The sequence below is a fragment of the Notolepis coatsorum genome (assembly GCF_963971535.1).
Source record: "Notolepis coatsorum genome assembly, chromosome: 5".
In the NCBI taxonomy this organism is placed as follows: Eukaryota; Metazoa; Chordata; class Actinopteri; order Aulopiformes; family Paralepididae; genus Notolepis; species Notolepis coatsorum.
In genome coordinates this window covers 146,161,634-146,181,004 of record NC_140169.1, presented here as the reverse complement: position 1 = coordinate 146,181,004, position 19,371 = coordinate 146,161,634, and the positions used below count along the sequence as shown (strand labels likewise).

Below are 19,371 nucleotides of genomic sequence, written 5' to 3'. Positions count from 1 at the left end.
GTAGCCTCCACTCTCCCAGACCGACTGTGGGGGGTAGGTGCGCAGCGACCAGGAAGGGGATTGGGAATTGGCATAACGACTAACATTGGGATGGGAGAAGAACGGAGGAAAAAGGAGGGGGGAAAAGATCCAAAAAATAAATAAATATATAATTAAATTATTAATGTAAATTATAAATGTGATATTGGAAAATATCGGTATCGGTTTACAAAAAAATAAAAGAAAAATAAAAGAAAATTATTTTTACATTTCTATAGAAATGATGTCCGATATTATCGGCCTACCGATATTATCGGCCGATATCGGCATTAAAATGTGATATCGGTTGATATCGGTATCGGAAATTAAGAGTTGGACAATATCGGTATATCGGTATCGGTAAAAAAGCCAATATCGCGCATCCCTAATTGTGTATTATGTTTACAAATCTACTACGGTTGAGGAGCCGGGAAAAACAAGCGTCTCACGTTTTTAAACATAAAAAAAAAAACAGTGACAATAAAAGCATCTGAAATGTGAAACTAACCGTCTTGACCACTCTGTCCCTTCTAGGTGTCAACACTGGAGGAGTGGGCAGCTACATCTACGATGAGCCTGGCGCTGAGGCTCAGCCCTGAGCCACGAGCCTGCTGCCTTCACCCACAACCCCCCCCCCCCCCCCCTGGCTCCGACGCCCCTGTCTTACCTCTGGTCCCCATCCTAGCTAGTCCTGGTCCCTCCATCCTAGCTAGACCTGGTCCCTCCATCCTAACTAGTCCTGGTCCCTCCATCCTAACTAGTCCCTCTCCTCCATCCTAGCTAGACCTGGTCCCTCCATCCTAACTAGTCCCTCTCCTCCATCCTAGCTAGACCTGGTCCCTCCATCCTAACTAGTCCCTCTCCTCCATCCTAGCTAGACCTGGTCCCTCCATCCTAACTAGTCCTGGTCCCTCCATCCTAACTAGTCCCTCTCCTCCATCCTAGCTAGTCCTGGTCCCTCGCCTCTCATCACGTTCTACTGTATACGAGCACCTGGGACCGGCCAACGGCAACAGCTCTGCTGCTGTTTGATATTATATTCTGGTTTTATTCACCATCTACACACAAACAATAGGCAAATTATACGTGTTATGCTCACAGGGATTGATATTTAGATGTTCATGTTGTATTTGTATATTGTTTATATTATATCTATTTTTTGTACTGAAACAAATCTTTATAGCTCCTCCCTTGTGAAATATTGGTTTGCCTCTATCTCATTTATAAAGGTTTTCTCTCTCTCTCTCTGCCAAAAAAGTAGCTAGCACATGATGAATGAGGCTCGTTGGTGTATTTTTCCATTCCTGGATCTGAAGTTTTCGGGGGCACTGTGCACCCAAGCCATATAGGAACTAGGCAAAGTCCCTCAAGTTTCTGTCAGTATTTTCTAGCCTAGTTCACCCTGGCCCGAAGGGAAAAGCCAGTGGTAGAGTAGATGACACAGCCTAGTAGAGATACACACCGCCATGTGCATTGCCATCCATTATTCTTAGTGATTGTATGTTATGTTATGTTATGTAGGCCTGCTGTGGGTTCCGTCGCCTGAGGTCTGTTCATGATAGGAGTGGCCATATGGTTTTCTACAATAAAAGTGTGTGAGACTAAAGCTGTTGTTCCACGTCGGTGTTTTATTACTCGTGTGTTTTGTCCTTTATGAAATAGGTTGAGCTAATGGCTCAATTGAATCCTAGGCTAGATCATCTTTGCCACTGGCGGACTCAGAGGGTGTGCCCTATTGGTGCTCTTCCAATGGTCTAAACTTGACCTTGTGCCCCACGGTTAAATAATGTCACGCAAAAGTGCCCTTTTGAGTGGAAAAATTAGAGGATGTGTCCTATTGGTGCCCCTCTAATGGTTAAACGTGACCATGTGCCCCCACAGTTGAAAACATCCCGCTAAACCTAAAGTGCCCTTTTGAGTGAAAAAACGAGAGGACGTGCCCATTGGTGCCCCTCCAATGGTTAAACTTGACCATGTGTTCCCACAGTTGAAAACAATGCGCTAAAGTGCCCTTTTGAGTGGCAGAAACGAGAGGACGTGCCCATTGGTGCCCCTCCAATGGTCTAAATTTGACCATGTGCCCCCACAGTTGAAAACATCACGCTAAAATGCCATTTTGAGTGGCGGAAATGAGAGGACGTGCCCATTGGTGCCCCTCCAATGGTCTAAACTTGACCATGTGCCCCCACAGTTGAAAACATTGCGCTAAAGTGCCCCTTTGAGTGGCTAAAATGAGAGGATGTGCCCTATTGGTGCCCCTCCAATGGTCTAAACTTGACCATGTGCCCCCACGGTTGAAAAACGTCACGCTAAAGTTCCCTATTGAGTGGTGAAAACATAGCAAGAAAAATAGAAAAAGAAATTCTGTTCTAAACGCAGTGAAGGTCAATTATTTTGCGACAATGGCAGAGTATAGCTATACATTATCCTGCTTATTACATGGCTAACTTACTAACAATATACGTAATTCATTTTACACCATTGACAAGACGAGATCAAATGCAGACGCAGTTGTTCTGTTGCTCCTCTGGCGTCGGCAGGTGTGGACTTGATTGCACCTGATGAAATTATGGGAAATTATGATATCAGGAAGAGAGATGGTGAAGAAGTGGAGGAAAGAGAAAACGCAGATGATTCTATGGAGAGAAATGATGAAGAAGTTGAGGAAAGAGAAAATGCAGATGATGCTATGGAGAGAAATGATGATGAAGACGGTCATGGAGATGCTAAAGAAAGCGAGGATGAAAATGATGATGGGGAGAGAAATTATTCAAACGACACAACAACAAATAACTTGAATGCTCTCCTGTTGCCATTAAAATATCCCACTGATCTAGGGGCGGTCAGGTGGCATAGCGGAGATTGCGCTCGTCACCAATGCAAGAGGCTGCGGTCTCGACTCCCGGAGTCAGCATTGCCTGCGGCTTGGGCCGATCGTCATACTAACTCGTTTGGCTGAGTTAGCGGGAGGGAAGTCGTGGGTGGTAATCTGGCGTTGTGGACAGCGACACCTACAGGTCAGGTCTCAGCGAAAGGCAGGAAGTGGTGAAGGCAGCGTGACCTCCCACGCGTTACACTTCACCAATGAGAGTCCTCGCTGCCAGGTGAAAAGAGGGCCGCTGGCTGTCTCCGCATGTGTCGGAGGAAGCATGTGGTAGACTTCAGGGTTCCCTTGTACCGAGCAGTAGGAGGAACATGCGCACAACGACCAGGTAGGGGAGGGGGGGAATTGGCATAACGACTAAATTGGGGGGAAAAGCATAGAAAATCAGACGGAGAAAAAAAAAAAAAAATATCCCACTGATCCAGCCAGTATCCAGGATATATGTATATTATATTGTATATTATTATGTATAGGATATAGGTTATTGCCTAAAGGAAATGCATGCATTTGTTTAAGAATGGCATCCCCACTAAGTGTAGCTGAATCACAGCAGCGTTACAGAGCATGCTGTGATGCTGACCCAGAGAGAAGACGATGCCTTCAGAAAGAGATAGAAAAGTGGAGAAGGGAAAGGCATAAAGACTGGTATCAATGAAGTTGGTGAGAGAAAAAAGGGCAGGGAGGAAGAAATGGAGGGGGGAAAAGAAAGCCAGGGCCAGAGAATCACAGAACACTCCCCCTGCAACTCCAGAGATTCAGCCAGAGCCTTCAAGGTTTTTGCAAGTGTAGTACCCCTGAAATAATAAATGAAGACAAAGAGTGAGTTGGCTTTGGTTTATTTGCAGGTGTAACTGCTCTTGCTTAGTACAATGTACAACATGGCAACAATCGCAGTATCCCAAAATAATAATACATTCTCTAATTAATTCAATTTAAAATAAAAATAGATTTCAATAAATGCAATGGTAAGTATCATAAATTAAACAAATTCTGTTCTATATGTTTACTAGATAAGTACTCTAGTCTTGTCTGTTTACATTCCATTAGCCCATTATTATGTGAATGTACTCTTGCTATGGTGTAACAGATCGGTTCGAACATGCCCAGAGAGTACAGTAAATTACCAAGTATGGCTTTGTCAATATTCCAATGTACAGTGTATCCCCCCCCCACCTCCAATGTACAGTTCGCCCCATCCACCCACCTACCCAACCTCCTCCAATGTACAGTTTCTACGTCAAATGTATATACTTTCTTTTCTGGACTCTTTTTGTATCATTATCATATCAATTTCAAGTTAATTGATTCCAACCCTATACTGTTTTGATAGTTTCATCAATACTACAGCCATTACTCTGTCAATATACACACAATAATGACAAAATAGTTAGTTACTTGTGCAACCGGTTGCTCTGCAATTCCCATAAACCTACAAGCAGTTAGATGGTAGAAAACCCACTAAAAGGAACAGCCATTCCTTTAATAGAATACCAATGAAGACAATACATGGAACATTACTCTAAAATAAACACTTCTTGTGAAAGTAAAAAAAACATGTCCTACTAGGAATGTTGACAATATGCGTGACATTAGTTACATAAATCACTAGTGTCCACATACAAATATGAGTCCATACCAGAAGCAGTTTCCCCCTCCAGTGTGTACACCACATGTTTGTTAACTAGCTTGGCTTTTGGCTGGTCACCCCATACTGAGGTCAGAAAGTTCCTATGATCCCAGTATGTAAAACACTAGAACGTGTTTCACTCTTATACCAATGACATTATTGTCCCAGGAACATCCACACCGTCTGTCTCACTCCTCAGAGCGACAGAAACACAACTGTTGTTGTGTGAATTCTCTGGTGTGACTCAAGAGTATCCAGTCGACTAAAGATCTTCTCACACTGGTCACAGGAGTAGAGCTTCTCTCCTGTGTGAATTCTTTGGTGCAATTTCAGATTATCCAGTCGACTAAACCTCTTCTCACACTGGTCACAGAAGTAGGGCTTCCATCCTGTGTGAATTCTCTGGTGTGATTCAAGAGTATCCAGTCGACTAAAGCTCTTCTCACACTGTTCACAGGAGTAGGGCTTCTCTCCTGTGTGAATTCTTTGGTGTAATTTCAGACTCTGCAGTCGACTAAAGCTCTTCTCACACTGGTCACATGAGTAGGGCTTCTCTCCTGTGTGAATTATCTGGTGTGTTTTCAGATTATCCAGTCGACTAAAGCTCTTCTCACATTGGTCACAGGAGTAGGGCTTCTCTCCTGTGTGAATTATCTGGTGTGATTTCAGATCAAAAAGACTACTAAAGCTCTTCCCACACTGGTCACAGGAGTAGGGCTTCTCTCCTTTGTGAATTATCTGGTGTGTTTTCAGATTTGACAGTCGACTAAAGCTCTTCTCACACTGGTCACATGAGTAGGGCTTCTCTCCTGTGTGAATTATCTGGTGTGTTTTCAGATTATCCAGTCGACTAAAGCTCTTCTCACACTGGTCACAGGAGTAGAGTTTCTCTCCTGTGTGAATTCTTTGGTGTAATTTCAGATTATCCAGTCGACTAAAGCTCTTCTCACACTGGTCACAGAAGTAGGGCTTCCATCCTGTGTGAATTCTCTGGTGTGATTCAAGAGTATCCAGTCGACTAAAGCTCTTCTCACACTGTTCACAGGAGTAGGGCTTCTCTCCTGTGTGAATTCTTTGGTGTGTTTTCAGATTATCCAGTCGACTAAAGCTCTTCTCACATTGGTCACATGAGTAGGGCTTCTCTCCTGTGTGAATTATCTGGTGTGTTTTCAGATTATCCAGTCGACTAAAGCTCTTCTCACATTGGTCACAGGAGTAGGGCTTCTCTCCTGTGTGAATTATCTGGTGTGATTTAAGATTAGACAGACAACTAAAGTTCTTCCCACACTGGTCACAGGAGTAGGGCTTCTCTCCTGTATGAATTTGCTGGTGTAATTGCAGACTACTCCGATGACTAAAGCTCTTCCCACACTGGTCACAGGAGTAGGGCTTCTCTCCTGTGTGAATTATCTGGTGTGATGTCAGATGAGACAGACTACTAAAGCTCTTCTCACACTGTTCACAAAAGTAGGGCTTCAACCCTGTGTGGATTATCTGGTGTGATGTCAGATGAGACAGTTGACTAAAGCTCTTCTCACACTGGTCACAAAAGTAGGGCTTCCATCCTGTGTGAATTCTCTGGTGTTTTTTCAGATCAGACAGACTACTAAAGCTCTTCTCACACTGGTCACAGGAATAGGGCTTCTCTCCTGTGTGAATGATCTGGTGTGATTTCAGACTATCCAGTCGACTAAATCTCTTCTCACACTGGTCACAAAAGTAGGGCTTCTCTCCTGTGTGAATTCTCTGGTGTAATTTCAGACGAGACAGTCGACTAAAGCTCTTCCCACACTGGTCACAGGAGTAGGGCTTTTCTCCTGTGTGAATTATCTGATGTGTTTGCAGACTAGACAGTTGACTAAAGCTCTTCCCACACTGGTCACAGGAGTAGGGCTTCTCTCCTGTGTGAATTATCTGGTGTGTTTGCAGATGAGACCGTCGACTAAACCTCCTCCCACACTGGTCACAGGAGTAGGGCTTCTCTCCTTGTGTGAATGTGCTGGTGTTTATTGAGATTGCTCTTTGAACTGAAGCTTTTTCCACACTGGTCCCAGCAGATACCTTTTCTTCCATCCAAGCCTCTTGGTTCCTTCCCAGGCCTGACAGGACAGCTATCTGGATGGAGAAGAGTGTCAGAGGAAGGAGAGATTTGGTGATTTTATTCAGCTTTAATTTCCATGTAAGAGGTTTATAATGGTACGTAGCTGGGTTTTACATAGTTTAAGAACACAGTGTAGTCCAGAGTCGTCTACAGTTGTAGACTTAAACCACTTTGTTTCAAGCACCAGTTAATCAACAGTTTCTGGAGCAGGAGTGGTTACATCATGGCTATGGATAAGGGTATGGTTTAGTCTGTACTGTATATCTGTATGTCATGTATGTCTTAACCTTCCTGTACACCACCAATACACTGCATCCCTTTACCCCCTTGGGACGTTTTCAGTCCCAAAGGGACTTACATGTGATTTTTATATATTTTTTTATTAATATTTTCTTCTTGTTTTTTTATAAATCTCTTTATTAACTTCAGTCCTCAACATACATATCAAATATTCATTCATTTTCAGGATTTTAACCCCTTAAATACCAGTTTGTGTGATTGAAGCGTGGCTTATTTTCAAGACAAAAACACTAAGGGTTAATTATTTTCCATCCCATAAATGCTAATGTAATTTTTTTGGGGGTGGGATTATGAGAGCCTGGAGTGTCGAAGATTGGCAAAAAAAAAGTTTGATACATAAACATTTCTTGTGCAGTGACAGTGTATAAAACACTGCATCCTTTTACCCCCTTGGGACGTTTACGTGTAATATTTATATTTTTTTTTTATTAATATTTAAAAAAATATGAATCTCTTTATTAACTTCAGTCCTCAACATACATATCAAATATTCATTAATTTTCAGGATTTTAACCCCTTAAATACCAGTTTGTGTGATTTGAGGCATGGCTTATTTTCAAGACAAAAAAACACTATGAACAGTATCTACAGTTGGGAGTTCACATAAAACAGCGTTTTGGCTGCAAATGACCACATACACACTTGCACACACATTCATTTCTCAACACACGCATGCACACCACACTAAGACATCCATAAAACATTCTCAAATCATTTTAGATACAAATATAATTTTTTTGATTTAGCAGGATACAAGCAGTAAACACACAAGCTGTGGCCGCTGGAAATAGATGACGCAATGCGGCCATCTTGAAAAAAATAAATAATCATGCATATGTAAATGCACATAAAGGGGCCTAGATGAAAAAAATTATAAAAATCTAAATTCAATCTGCAATGGCGTCTTTTTCAAAGAACGTGTTTAACATGGGAGTCAATAGGGACGTTTTTTGACCAAAGGGGTAAAGGGAGGTCTCATATTGTTGCAGGGCAAACTATAGACTTAAAAAATGCAGACTTCATTTTTTGCCGCAGAAAAACTGCCTGACTTAATTTCAGGGGATATGCATTAAATCAAGACAAGGTTATCCCAAGTACAGTATGTACAGTATCTACAGTGGGGAAATTTTTTGTCCCAGGAGCGCAGGAAGGTTAAATGGCATGATTAGATTAGTTTAGATGATTAGATTCTTATATCTGTATGTTGTGTATGTCATAAATGTCATTATGAATTGAAAATGGGGGACCCTGATGTAAACAAGACGAAAGTCTTTCTCTGGTCTGCATTCCCTTAACAATTGTGTGTATTGAGCTGTACTGTACCCATTCTGCAATCTGTTAATTAAACATTTCAATCAATCGTCTCAGGTTATGACAGATTTAAGTGTCACCTTATGGACCAAACCTTATATCACCCTCTTTGCGCCGCTCCTGTGCCTCAAATAGATCCGCTATCAGCTCTTATCTTTCAAAATGTTCAGTTGCTATCGCTATTTGCTTTATCTTTAATCTTTCAAAATGTTCAGTTGCTATTGCATGCACTCATCTGTGTTTCACTACACACATGAGTGCATGCTTACCAACTGGCCGTCTGCAACACTACTATCACCAACATCTAAGAAGGGAGATCCCCCCTTGAATGGCCCTTCTAAGGTTTCTCTCCTCCACACTGCCTGTGGAGCTTTTTTCCCTATTGTTAGGTTTTAGTGAGTTTTTCCTTACCTTCGCGTGGGGTATGTCTGGGAGTGCTTGCATTCTTTAATTTTTAATTTTAATTTTTTGCATTCATCTAAAAATGTTTGGACCTTATGGTGTTCTTGTTCTGTTCTTGACTTATTGTTATGTTTTCTTCTTGACTTGTTTAAAGAAGACCTGTACGGCCCATGGGGACATTAACGTGTGTTGTCGGGCCTTATAAATAAATTTGATTTGATTTGATATCACGCTATGGGAAATTTCATATCTCAGGAACAATATAAACTCCTCAAAAAAAGTTCGGAAATGTTATTTCGTTCAATTATTCCTCCCCTTTAATAATACCAATTGGTATTGTATTTTATATCTTTGGAAAGGCTGATTAGTCACCTTTACAACGAGGTACAACTTGTAAGGATTGTGCATTCGTGGAATGAGCAGCACAGCTAACCTTGTGGGTAGTGGCCCAAAACATTTAGCCAAAATCCCCTGCAAGGCCCGTTTGCGCTGGTGTCGACAGCACCGACAGTGGAACCTAAGAATGTGGGGCAACGTCATGTTCAGTGATGAATCAAGGTTCTGTCTGCGGAAGCTGGATGGCAGGATCAAAGTATGGAGACGGTGTGGAGAACGCTATGCAGATTGCTGCAGAGATCGCGTGACACCTTTGAATGGGGGCAGTGTCATGGTGTGGGGCGGTATCTCTCTCACAGGCAAAACAGAACTTGTCATCATTGAAGGCAATCTCAATGCAGTCATGCAGTGAGATATCGGAATGAGATTCTGGAGCCAGTGGCGATCCCATATCTCCGGAATCTGGGACCTAACTCCATCCTCCAGGATGACAACGCTCGCCTCCACAGAGCCAGGATCATCACAGAGTACTAGGGATGGCTGTGAGTAATAGCTATGAGAAGAAGAAAAAAAGAAAAAGAAAAATATCGAAGTTATACATTTTTATGATTTTTTTTGTCTTTTTTTTTTTTTACATATCTTTTCACATGTATGTGTACGATTATAACTGTTTGTTGGTTTCCTTAAACATATATACGTGAATGAACAAAAATAAGTAAAATAAAAAAATAAAAGAAAAAATATAAAAATTTTATTTTTCTAAGTTTTTCCCCCCTTTTCGAGTAATACAGGATCAATCAAGTATAGCATGCGATCAATCGATCTGGATTTTTCTTTAAAATGCCCATCCCTACAGAGTACCTCCAGAATTTGAGGTACTGGAGTGGGGAGGATGGAATGGCCTGCCGTGAGTCCAGACCTCAACCCAATTGAACACTTGTGGGATCAGCTTGGGCGTGCTGTACGTGCCAGAGTGACCAACGCAACCATGTTGGCTGACTTGCGACAAATCCTGGTTGAGGAATGGGATGCCATCCCACAGCAGTGTGTGGCCAGGCTGGTGAGCAGCATGAGGAGGAGGTGCCACACTGTGTATGGATCTTCCACACGCTACTGAGGTCCCTGACAGTGTAAAATTAATAAAGTGTAAAAATTGTCAATATGTGTTGTTTTTTTCCTTATTACTGTGGGAGAGTGCAATCACCCAATCCACCAAGAAACTCAAAACGAGAGTTAATACCAACAGAAGAATATTGCAGGGGATTTTGGCAAATTCTTTTGGGCCGCTACCCACACGGTTAGCTGTGTTGCTCATTCCACGAATGCACAATCCTTACAAGTTGTACCTCGTTGTAAAGGTGACTAATCAGCCTTTCCAAAGACATAAAATACAATACCAATTGGTATTATTAAAGGGGAGGAATAATCAACCGAAATAACGTTTCCGAACCTTTTTTTTTTAGTTTATATCGCAATATAGTACAATTTCTGTAAATTGGATGAAACATTTGTCTACAAAATAACCACATAATCCATGACAACTTTTTAATAATCCTGAGTGTAAACTAAATAAAAATTAAGGCACTTTGTCTTTTCTCCTTTTATTTGGAAGCAACGTATGTCAGAACCATAATTATGCTGAATACCTCTTCACCTACGACTGAACTCCTGTACATGGCACCAACACTAGGGATGCAACTAAAGATTATTTTGTTATTGATTAATCTAAACGATTATTTTACCAGAAAAACAACAACAAATCTATTCTATTTGCAATTTAATATTTCAAAATGTTTTACTAGTATCCTTAGGTCACATGGGTAGTTAGAAAATAATCAGAATTCCAATGATGCGCAATTGTCATTTCATAATAGACACAGACCACCGCTGACCTTCAATAACTCGCAATTGTTATTTCATAATAGACAGACCACCGCGAGCAATGGGTCCAATGTGTCTAACAAAAATAAAAATATAAAAAGTTTAGACTTTAGTTTAGTTTTACAACAGAAATAACATTTTGTTATAATGAACATACCGGTATAGATTCTCAGGTACCGGTTCAAATGTGAACGGTACCCAACCCTAATTCCTACTGTACATGAGTAGGGTGAGTAACCTACATGCCATTACTGCTTTTTATCTATTGATATAGCTACTTTATTATTTTGAAATAATATAACAACCGCCCGTTACTATGACATTATATACATACAGTAGCTAAATGGCGTTTTTCATTCAGGGAACCAAAATTACTTTTTAGCTTTAGATAAAAGAAATTACCAGCCAGATATATCTTTACCGGCCAAAAATTATAAATAGCTTTTTAGTTTATCTCCATGAGTTATTATATGTATTGTGTGTTATTTCTCAACTCCACGCTATGGTAGTGCTTGTGCCAGCACAGGAGATAAGATTACATTTTTTATATATAGGCTATAAACATATTTAAATCAATCAAATCTTCCTTATTAAAATAGGCTCAGGAATCAGGATTGTTAAAGCTAATTAGCCTAATCCATGTAAAAGAGAGTAGCCTATAGTACATTAACTCTTGGTTTCTTCCCAGGCCTGACAGGACAGCTATCTGGAGGGAGATAGTGATGGAGAAGAGTGTCAGAGGAAGGAAAGAAAGAATAGGTGATTTAGTTTCTATGTAAATGGATTACAGATTTAACTATGGTATTATAATAGAGGAGATTCTGGCCTTTCAAATGATTCCTCACATGACCCTATAAAGCCATTTCTAGGCCTGGCATTTTATATTCTACATTCATATTGCATGTATCCGGATGGCAAAATTCAGTAATGCATCTACAAAAGCCCTGTAAATAATCTGCCCATTGTTAATTTGTTTAGATATTGACTATACTTGATCTTAAGAAGTAGCTGAATGAGCTCAGTTGCATCTTTTAGCCATTGTCAGCATGGTTATTCACCGTCAAAGATGAAAACAATTATAATAATATATTCTCCTTTGGTTCATTACAATTTACCAGGGCTGTCACGATTCGTCGACTATGAAGTTTCATCGATTTGCATATTCATGATCAAAGCATCGTATTGTTGTTACTTGTATGCCTTTTGCGGTGGAAATGGCAGACTTTCAAAGTCATAACATTCGCAACGTGTAATCTAACTAGTGCGCAATGAATCACGTTCGAAATATATATAACTTCTCTTAATCAACTATTCGTGATTCTGCCTAGAGCCAGGACTCGACAGTGTGCATTCACTCGCATTTGATGTTTCACGTCAACTCCAGCTGGAAGGGAGGGGCTGAGCCCAATACACCCACCACCTTCAGGTTTAAAAGCTATGACAGCCTGTGCCAACTCCTCGTGCTGTCGTGCTGTTTCTATGTAAACTCCGCGAGCAACGGGTCTAATAAATAAATAAATAAACATTGCTGTAAAAACCTTAACTGATGTTAGCTGCTAACTAAACTAATCTAAATAGCTCACAGACACAGGAGAAATTAGTTTTGTGGAGTTCCAATAGTGTGGAAAGGGGGGGGGGGGGCTGAGCCCGTCTCTCTCTCTCTCTCTCTCTCTATTCAATGAAGTAGCCAAACGTTACACTATAAAAACGAACTGGATAGTTAAATTATATAATAATTGTAGAGGCAGAAACCGACTTGGTAGATTTATATATTATTATATTATTATTATATATATTATGTTATATATATATATATTATATTATTATTATATATATATTATATTATGTATATATTAGAACCATGCACTGAACCATTTATGTTTGGACACTAGGGGGCTCACCACCCAATATAGCCCACTAGGTGATTACTATGAGCCATGCACCTGCGGAGGATTTACCTTCAAACACTGTTTTACTGTTGGAACTGACCACACGGAGCAATTGACAACTGTTCTGTTTAACCCTTAATTCACTATCATTTACCCTTGGACAACAATAAACCCTGTAAACCGTAAGAGGAGCAACTGTGGACATTCAATTCATTCAACATCTACAACGTTGGTACAGAGTGAAAAGGCACAATAGCAGGTGCATCGTGGACGACTGTCAACAACCCAGGAATGACAGTCGGCCACTACAATAATTAATAAATATTGTAAAATCATTAAGTCTGCTATAAGCTATTCTCCCTCTCTCTTGTGTGTGTGTGTATACATTTACTATAGGCTACTCTTTTTGACATGGATTAGGCCAATTGGCTTTTTTGATTCCTGAGACTATTTTATTCAAAAGGAAGATATTGATTTAAATATGTATATAAAAAATAAATTGTAATCGTATCTCCTGTGCTGGCACAAGCACTACCATAGCATGGAGTGGAGAGATAACACACAATACATATACTATCCCTGTTTTTCAGCATCTAGCTACAGGCATGGATACATTGTATGTACTGATAAATAATGTCATAGTAACGGACGGGTGTTATAAGATAAGAATAAACTTTATTGTCCCAGAGGGGAAGATTTACTTGAAACATCAGTGCTGCATCATTCTGCGATAACAGTGTAAACAAAGAATAAGAAAATATATACAATCATTAATTCGTTCAGTTAGTAAAAAGGACTTCAGACAAATATGACAATACATAGAGACATACTACCATAATACATAAGTAGGTAAACTCATTTCAAAAAGCTTCATATTGCACCTCACCACCACCACCACCAGAAGGTGGCACCACAAGCTAAGCTATACCTCACCATTTTTGTACCAGCTGTACCTACTGTATATATAGGTATACTGAACAGTTTTGTTGTTTACACTTGTTTACGTACTTGACTTCTTGACTTTCTATTTTATACTTATATTATACTTATTTTATACTATCTTGTTATTATCTAGCACACTCTCAGGAGCAAAACAGAAAGAAGAATTTCATGCAAAGTATTCTGTACTAATAAAGAAACTTTAAACTTGGACAAGAAAGAAAGAGGTGACAGGCTGACAGCCAACTGTTAGGTGGTGCCTCAAAGGAATAGACCTCTAGTATTATTTAGGAGAGCGATGGATGTAGGAAGGAAGGAGAGCTTGTAGCGGTTGCTCTTATATCTACTTGCTCTGAACCGTCTCCCTGAGGGAAGAACTTCATATTCAGGATAAAGAATATGAGAAGGGTCCTGTAAGATTCTCTGTGCCTGGCTGACCACTACTTTCTCGAAGATAGATTGGAGTGAAGGATACATGGTGTTTCCGGTCACCTTCATCGCTGCTTTCACTAGCCTTTCAAGCTTCGACTTACACTGTACTGTGAGCGTACCAAACCACACTGCCATCCCATGTCTCATCAGGCTTTCTAGGACAGCTTTATAAAATGTGGTCACGATCGCTGTGCTCACACCAAACAGTCTGAGACTACGGAGGAAGTGCAGTCGTTGGGCTAGTTTGGAACACAGAACATCAACATGTACATCCCATTTCAGTCGATTATCCACATGGATTCCTAGGTATTTATATGATGCAACCTGCTCTATATCACAGTCACCAATTACCACAGGGTCATGGACTCTCACTTGGGGTCATAGATCATCTCTTTGGTTTTGGTGGTATTGAGAATGAGATGATGTCTCTCACACCAGACCTGAAAGGAGTCGATCTCTTTAAAGTAAGTAGAGGGGCAGCGGCCACACTTCCACGTGTCCTTCACTTACTACACAAGTTTGGTGTCTTTTCTGGTTATAAATTAAACTTAAACAAGAGTGAACTTTTCCCCATAAACTCCTCAGCTAGAAATACCCCCCCCCTCTAAGTTCCCCTTCAAGCTTTCCCCAAGCAGCTTCCGTTACCTTGGCATAACGATAACGCATAAACATTCTAATCTCATAGCGTCCAACTTCACCCCTCTACTGGAGCGCACCAAGCAGGATTTTATCAGATGGTCATCACTTCCTTTATCACTTGTTGGCAGAGTGAACACTGTGAAAATGAACGCATTACCGAAATGTCTGTACTTATTTCAAAATATTCCAACCTTCATTCCAAAGTCATTTTTCAAAGCCCTCGACAAGGCAATATCAGATTTTATTTGGAATAAACGCCCAGTCCGAATAAATAAAAGGGCCATCCAGAAGCCTAAATCGCAGGGAGGCTTTGCACTACCCAATTTCTTGGTCTACTATTGGGCTGCAAATATTCACAGCATTCTCTATTGGAGTCATTCCCATTACGGACTCTGTCAGTGGGTACCGGCATGGGTGGACATGGAAAGGGCATCTTGTTCTAGAACATCTTTGCAATCCTTAGTTTGCTCTCCGCTCCCAGTCACAACGGCCCAGTACACCAACAACCCCTTAGTACAACACTCCCTCTGGATCTGGTCCCAGTTCAGAAAACACTTTGGTCTCCACGCCATGTCACCGTCGTCGCCTGTCCACAAGAACTTCCTTTTCCCTCCCTCTATGGTGGATGAAGCCTTCAGCAACTGGTTTAAGAATGGCATTCTGAACATTTATGATTTGTACCGAGACAGTTCATTTATGTCTTTCACACAACTGTCCCTAAAGTTTAACTTACCAAAAACGAATTTTTTCAGATATCTACAGATACGTGATTTTGTTAAGAGCAAATTTGCCCAGTTCCCCCATACACCTCCAAAAACTGTGATCGACCGCATCTTGGAGGTGAAGGTTGTAATCAAAGGCTCAATATCTAAACTATATAACATCATATCCCTATCCCTACCCTCCTCAGTATTGGCTATAAGACAAAACTGGGAGTCCGATCTAAATCATCAATTTACAGACAAAGAATGGGAAAATGCTCTTGCCCGAATACACTCTTCTTCAATATGTGCCCGCCATTCACTGATACAGTTCAAGCTCCTCCACCGTCTATATTGGTCAAAGACTAGACTTGCGAAGATAAACCCTGGCATGGATCCCACATGCGACCGGTGCCACCAAGCCCCTGGCTCACTTATTCATATGTTTTGGCATTGTCCAGTACTGGCCCCTTTCTGGACTTCCATTTTTAAATCTTATTCAGACATATTTTTTATGAATATTGACCCATGCCCTCTTATTGCATTATTTGGTCTGACACCGGAGAACGCTGCAATATCTATTGGGCAATCCAATGCCATGGCCTTTGCCTCACTCATTGCCAGACGCCTCATCCTATTCAACTGGAAGGCAGCCACTCCCCCTTCACACTTACACTGGATGAGGGATGTTATGTCTCTTATACATATAGAGAAAATCAGATTTACAACACAAGGCCACACAGATACCTTCCACAAAACATGGCAGCCCTTCCTATCTCATTTCAAAACCCATATGACTCCTTCCAAACTTGGGACCCCATGACCCCCCTCCTTCCCCCATCTACCTGCCTGACACTGCTAGCCCACGTATGGCTGGGGAGATGGCATTGTGGTGGTCTGCTAAGGGTGTTAAATTTACTTTCCATTTTATTTGTTTTACCATCTGGAAATCACGCTACTAAAATGGAGAGTATTACTTATACTATATATTATTATTACGGTCTTTCCTATTTATATATATATATATATATATATATATATATATATATATATATATATATATTATTTTTTTCTCTTTCGTTTTCTTTTAATTTTACTTCATTTCTTTTTGCGTAGCTTTGTCTGCCACATCTGTACTTATGTTTAACTATTTAAATTTCTTTATTTTTTATTTTATTTTTTAAGGAAATGGAAGTTGTATAATTTGGATAACTGAAATGTATAAATATGTACCAATTCTTCCAATAAAAAAAGATAAACCTAAAGTAAGTAGAGGGGCAGTCACCAGCCTTCAATAGGATTAGAATAAACGTGTCGTCTCAAAACTTCCAGACATGATTGGTGTCCAGTGTAAATAGGAGAGGGGAGCTCACCGCACCTTGAGGCACCCCGGTGCTGCAGAATTTGACCTCAGAGAGTGTAGTCATTCACCTTGACTTGTTGTGTCTGTTGGTAAGAAGAGAATAGAACCATTTGATTATTGAGGGGATTATCCCCATTAGCTTCTGGACAAGTGTAGCCCCTTCCGTGACTGCGATGTGCAAGCCAGGGGCTTTTGAATCCGCAGCCACTCGCAGCTATATAGCTTGCAGGCTCATTTGGACCACCAAGCACTGCTTATAAGCTCAGGGTGGGTCAAAAATATATCAGATATGAATTTCAAAAGGTACCCAGCGTTTAAAAAAAAAATATATATAAAACGAGTGGTACTCACAGAGCGAGCCGTGTATTTCCGCCGTTGGTGTCACAGCAAGCCGCGTATTTCCGTATTTGGCTGCCTGGTGCGCATGCGCTGTGACACCAACGGCGGAAATACACGGCTCACTGTGAATACCACTCGTTTTATAAAAAAAATGTAAAATGTTTATTAGCAACTCCGAGCTTTCAGACCCCAGCGCGTCGGTGTGTGAAACCCTAATTGTACGCTGGGTACCTTTGAAATTCATATCTGATATATCTTTGACCCACCCCGAGTGCACATCGCAGTCACGGTAAGGGGCTAGGACAAGTGGTACATGATATAATGATCATGCAACATAAAACAATTGTTGTAGCAACGGTTTGGGAGAGAGGTAGGGAGGGGTTTTAGGTTGTGAGTTCCAATTTCAAGTTTCTAGGATTGTGAACATTGTAAAGCTCAATGTATCAAAACGTGGCACTTTACAGTGAACAGGAGGTCGATTTGTATTAAAAACAATATTGTTTTTCATTTACATGTCTGGAAGAGCTCAAAAATTAAAATGTCAAATGATATTTTAGGGTCCTTTTTGAAGAGAATTGATTTGATTTTTATTTGTCTCGAACATAACAAGTTTAAAAAACAAAAAGGTAAATAGTCAAAGACTATTTACATACAATAAGTGTTCGAGAAGGAACAGGGGGAAGTAAAACAACTTATCAAGCCCCTTCCTTACAATATGACATTATAATTTAATAAAAATAATATAACAAATAATAAAAAATAAAATAAAAGTACAGTTTTTTATATATCCAAATAAGAAAAAATAATAGGGTCACATTACTGCTCAAGCTCCTCTCTCTTATATGTGTCCATAAGTGCTTGTTTATAGCTACCTTTAAATGTATTGATATTTTTGCTTAATTTTATATTCGCATCCAGACCATTCCAGAGTGATACCCCACAAACTGCAATGCACATACTTTTAAGAGTTGTACGTACCGTAGGTTGCTTTAAAGCTAATGTCCCTCTAAAATTATAAACACTCTCTCTAGCCGTGAACATTTTTTGAATGTTGCTTGGTAATTTGTTTTTTATTGCCAGAAACATAATTTGTGCAGATTTGAATTTGATTAAGTCCATGAATTTTTATGTTTGACTGCTTACAAACAGACTATTTGTGTGATCTAAATATCTACCATGATGTACTATCCGTATGGCTCTTTTTTGCAGTGTGCATATCTTTTGTAAGTATTTCCCCAGATTTCAACACAATATGATAGATATGGTACAATGAGTGTGCAATATAATGTATATAGTTTTCTGATTCAGGATATATCTAGTCTTGCCCAGTATACCAATACTTCTCGCTAACTTTGAACACAAATATTTTATATGGGGTTTCCAGCAGAGTTTGTGGTCTATTAAGACCCCTAGAAACTTGTTTGTATATACTCAGTGATTATTTTACAATTTCCAAATATCATGAAGTTTTTTTTTTTCAAATTGAGTGATAACTTATTTGTGTTGAACCAACCTTTTAATTTGTCCATTTCTATGTTTGCCACTTCTAAAAGCTGCTGAAGGTCATCCCCCGAACATAAAATGTTTGTGTCATCCGCAAAGACAACAAGTTTCAGTATGTCAGATACTTTACATATATAATTTATGTATAAAATGAACAATTTGGGTCCCAATACTGACCCATGTGGAACACCACAGGTAATGTTTAAGCATTGTGACTTGTGCTGACCCATCAGAACAAATTGCTGCCTGTTACTAATATAGCTTTTCAGCCAGTCTAGAGCAACCCCTCTGACACCAAACCTGTCCATCTTTTTCAGTAAAATCTCATGATCTATTGTATCAAAAGCTTTTTTTTTAGGTCAATGAATATTCCTAATACATATTTCTTTCTCTCTATACCGTCCGTTATTTCCTCTACAAGCTCCATTAATGCCATGGGGGGTGGACGGTATAAACGGTATACGGTATAAACGGTATGAATTTGCTCTACGGTATGGATTTTGACTATACCGTCTAAACCGGTAGTGCAGCTCTAAAATACCAATGACGTCATGTAACCACAGCGCGACTATTTCACTCGCATTTGCCCCTAAAAATAGATAGAATTAGTCATAGATAATAGATATGTGCGAACTGGAAAAAGTTATTTAGGAGGCTTCGCGCAGTGGGCGTGCCAGCCCCTACCGCACGCATGTAAACACGGATC

At 40.1% G+C, this 19,371-nt stretch overlaps 2 protein-coding genes across 6 annotated transcripts in view; one reads left to right on the top strand and one right to left on the bottom strand.

The window, feature by feature from the left end:
• The window catches only part of crip2l (cysteine-rich protein 2-like), a gene marked incomplete at both ends in the record, with an annotated part of 30,737 nt that extends 30,120 nt beyond the window's left edge, over positions 1-617 (top strand). Inside the window, one exon of the mRNA XM_084314481.1 lies at positions 553-617. Within this exon, the coding sequence (XP_084170607.1) occupies positions 553-617 (65 nt within the window). The remainder of the gene's footprint in view (positions 1-552) is intronic.
• A 3,550-nt stretch (positions 618-4,167) lies between these two features.
• The window catches only part of LOC311228560 (uncharacterized protein), a 71,627-nt gene continuing 56,423 nt past the window's right edge, over positions 4,168-19,371 (bottom strand). For 2 of the 5 annotated variants that reach the window (XM_084314463.1, XM_084314461.1), the window contains exons 3-5: positions 16,839-16,906; positions 9,337-9,532; positions 4,168-6,644 (exon numbers count right to left, since the gene is read on the bottom strand). In XM_084314463.1, coding sequence (XP_084170589.1) covers positions 4,725-6,644; positions 9,337-9,384 — 1,968 coding nt within the window. In that variant the 5' untranslated portion in view covers positions 9,385-9,532; positions 16,839-16,906 and the 3' untranslated portion in view covers positions 4,168-4,724. Of the gene's footprint in view, positions 6,645-9,076; positions 9,161-9,336; positions 9,533-16,833; positions 16,907-19,371 lie in introns of all 5 variants that reach the window. The other 3 variants (XM_084314464.1, XM_084314462.1, XM_084314465.1) reach the window with 3 other exon arrangements.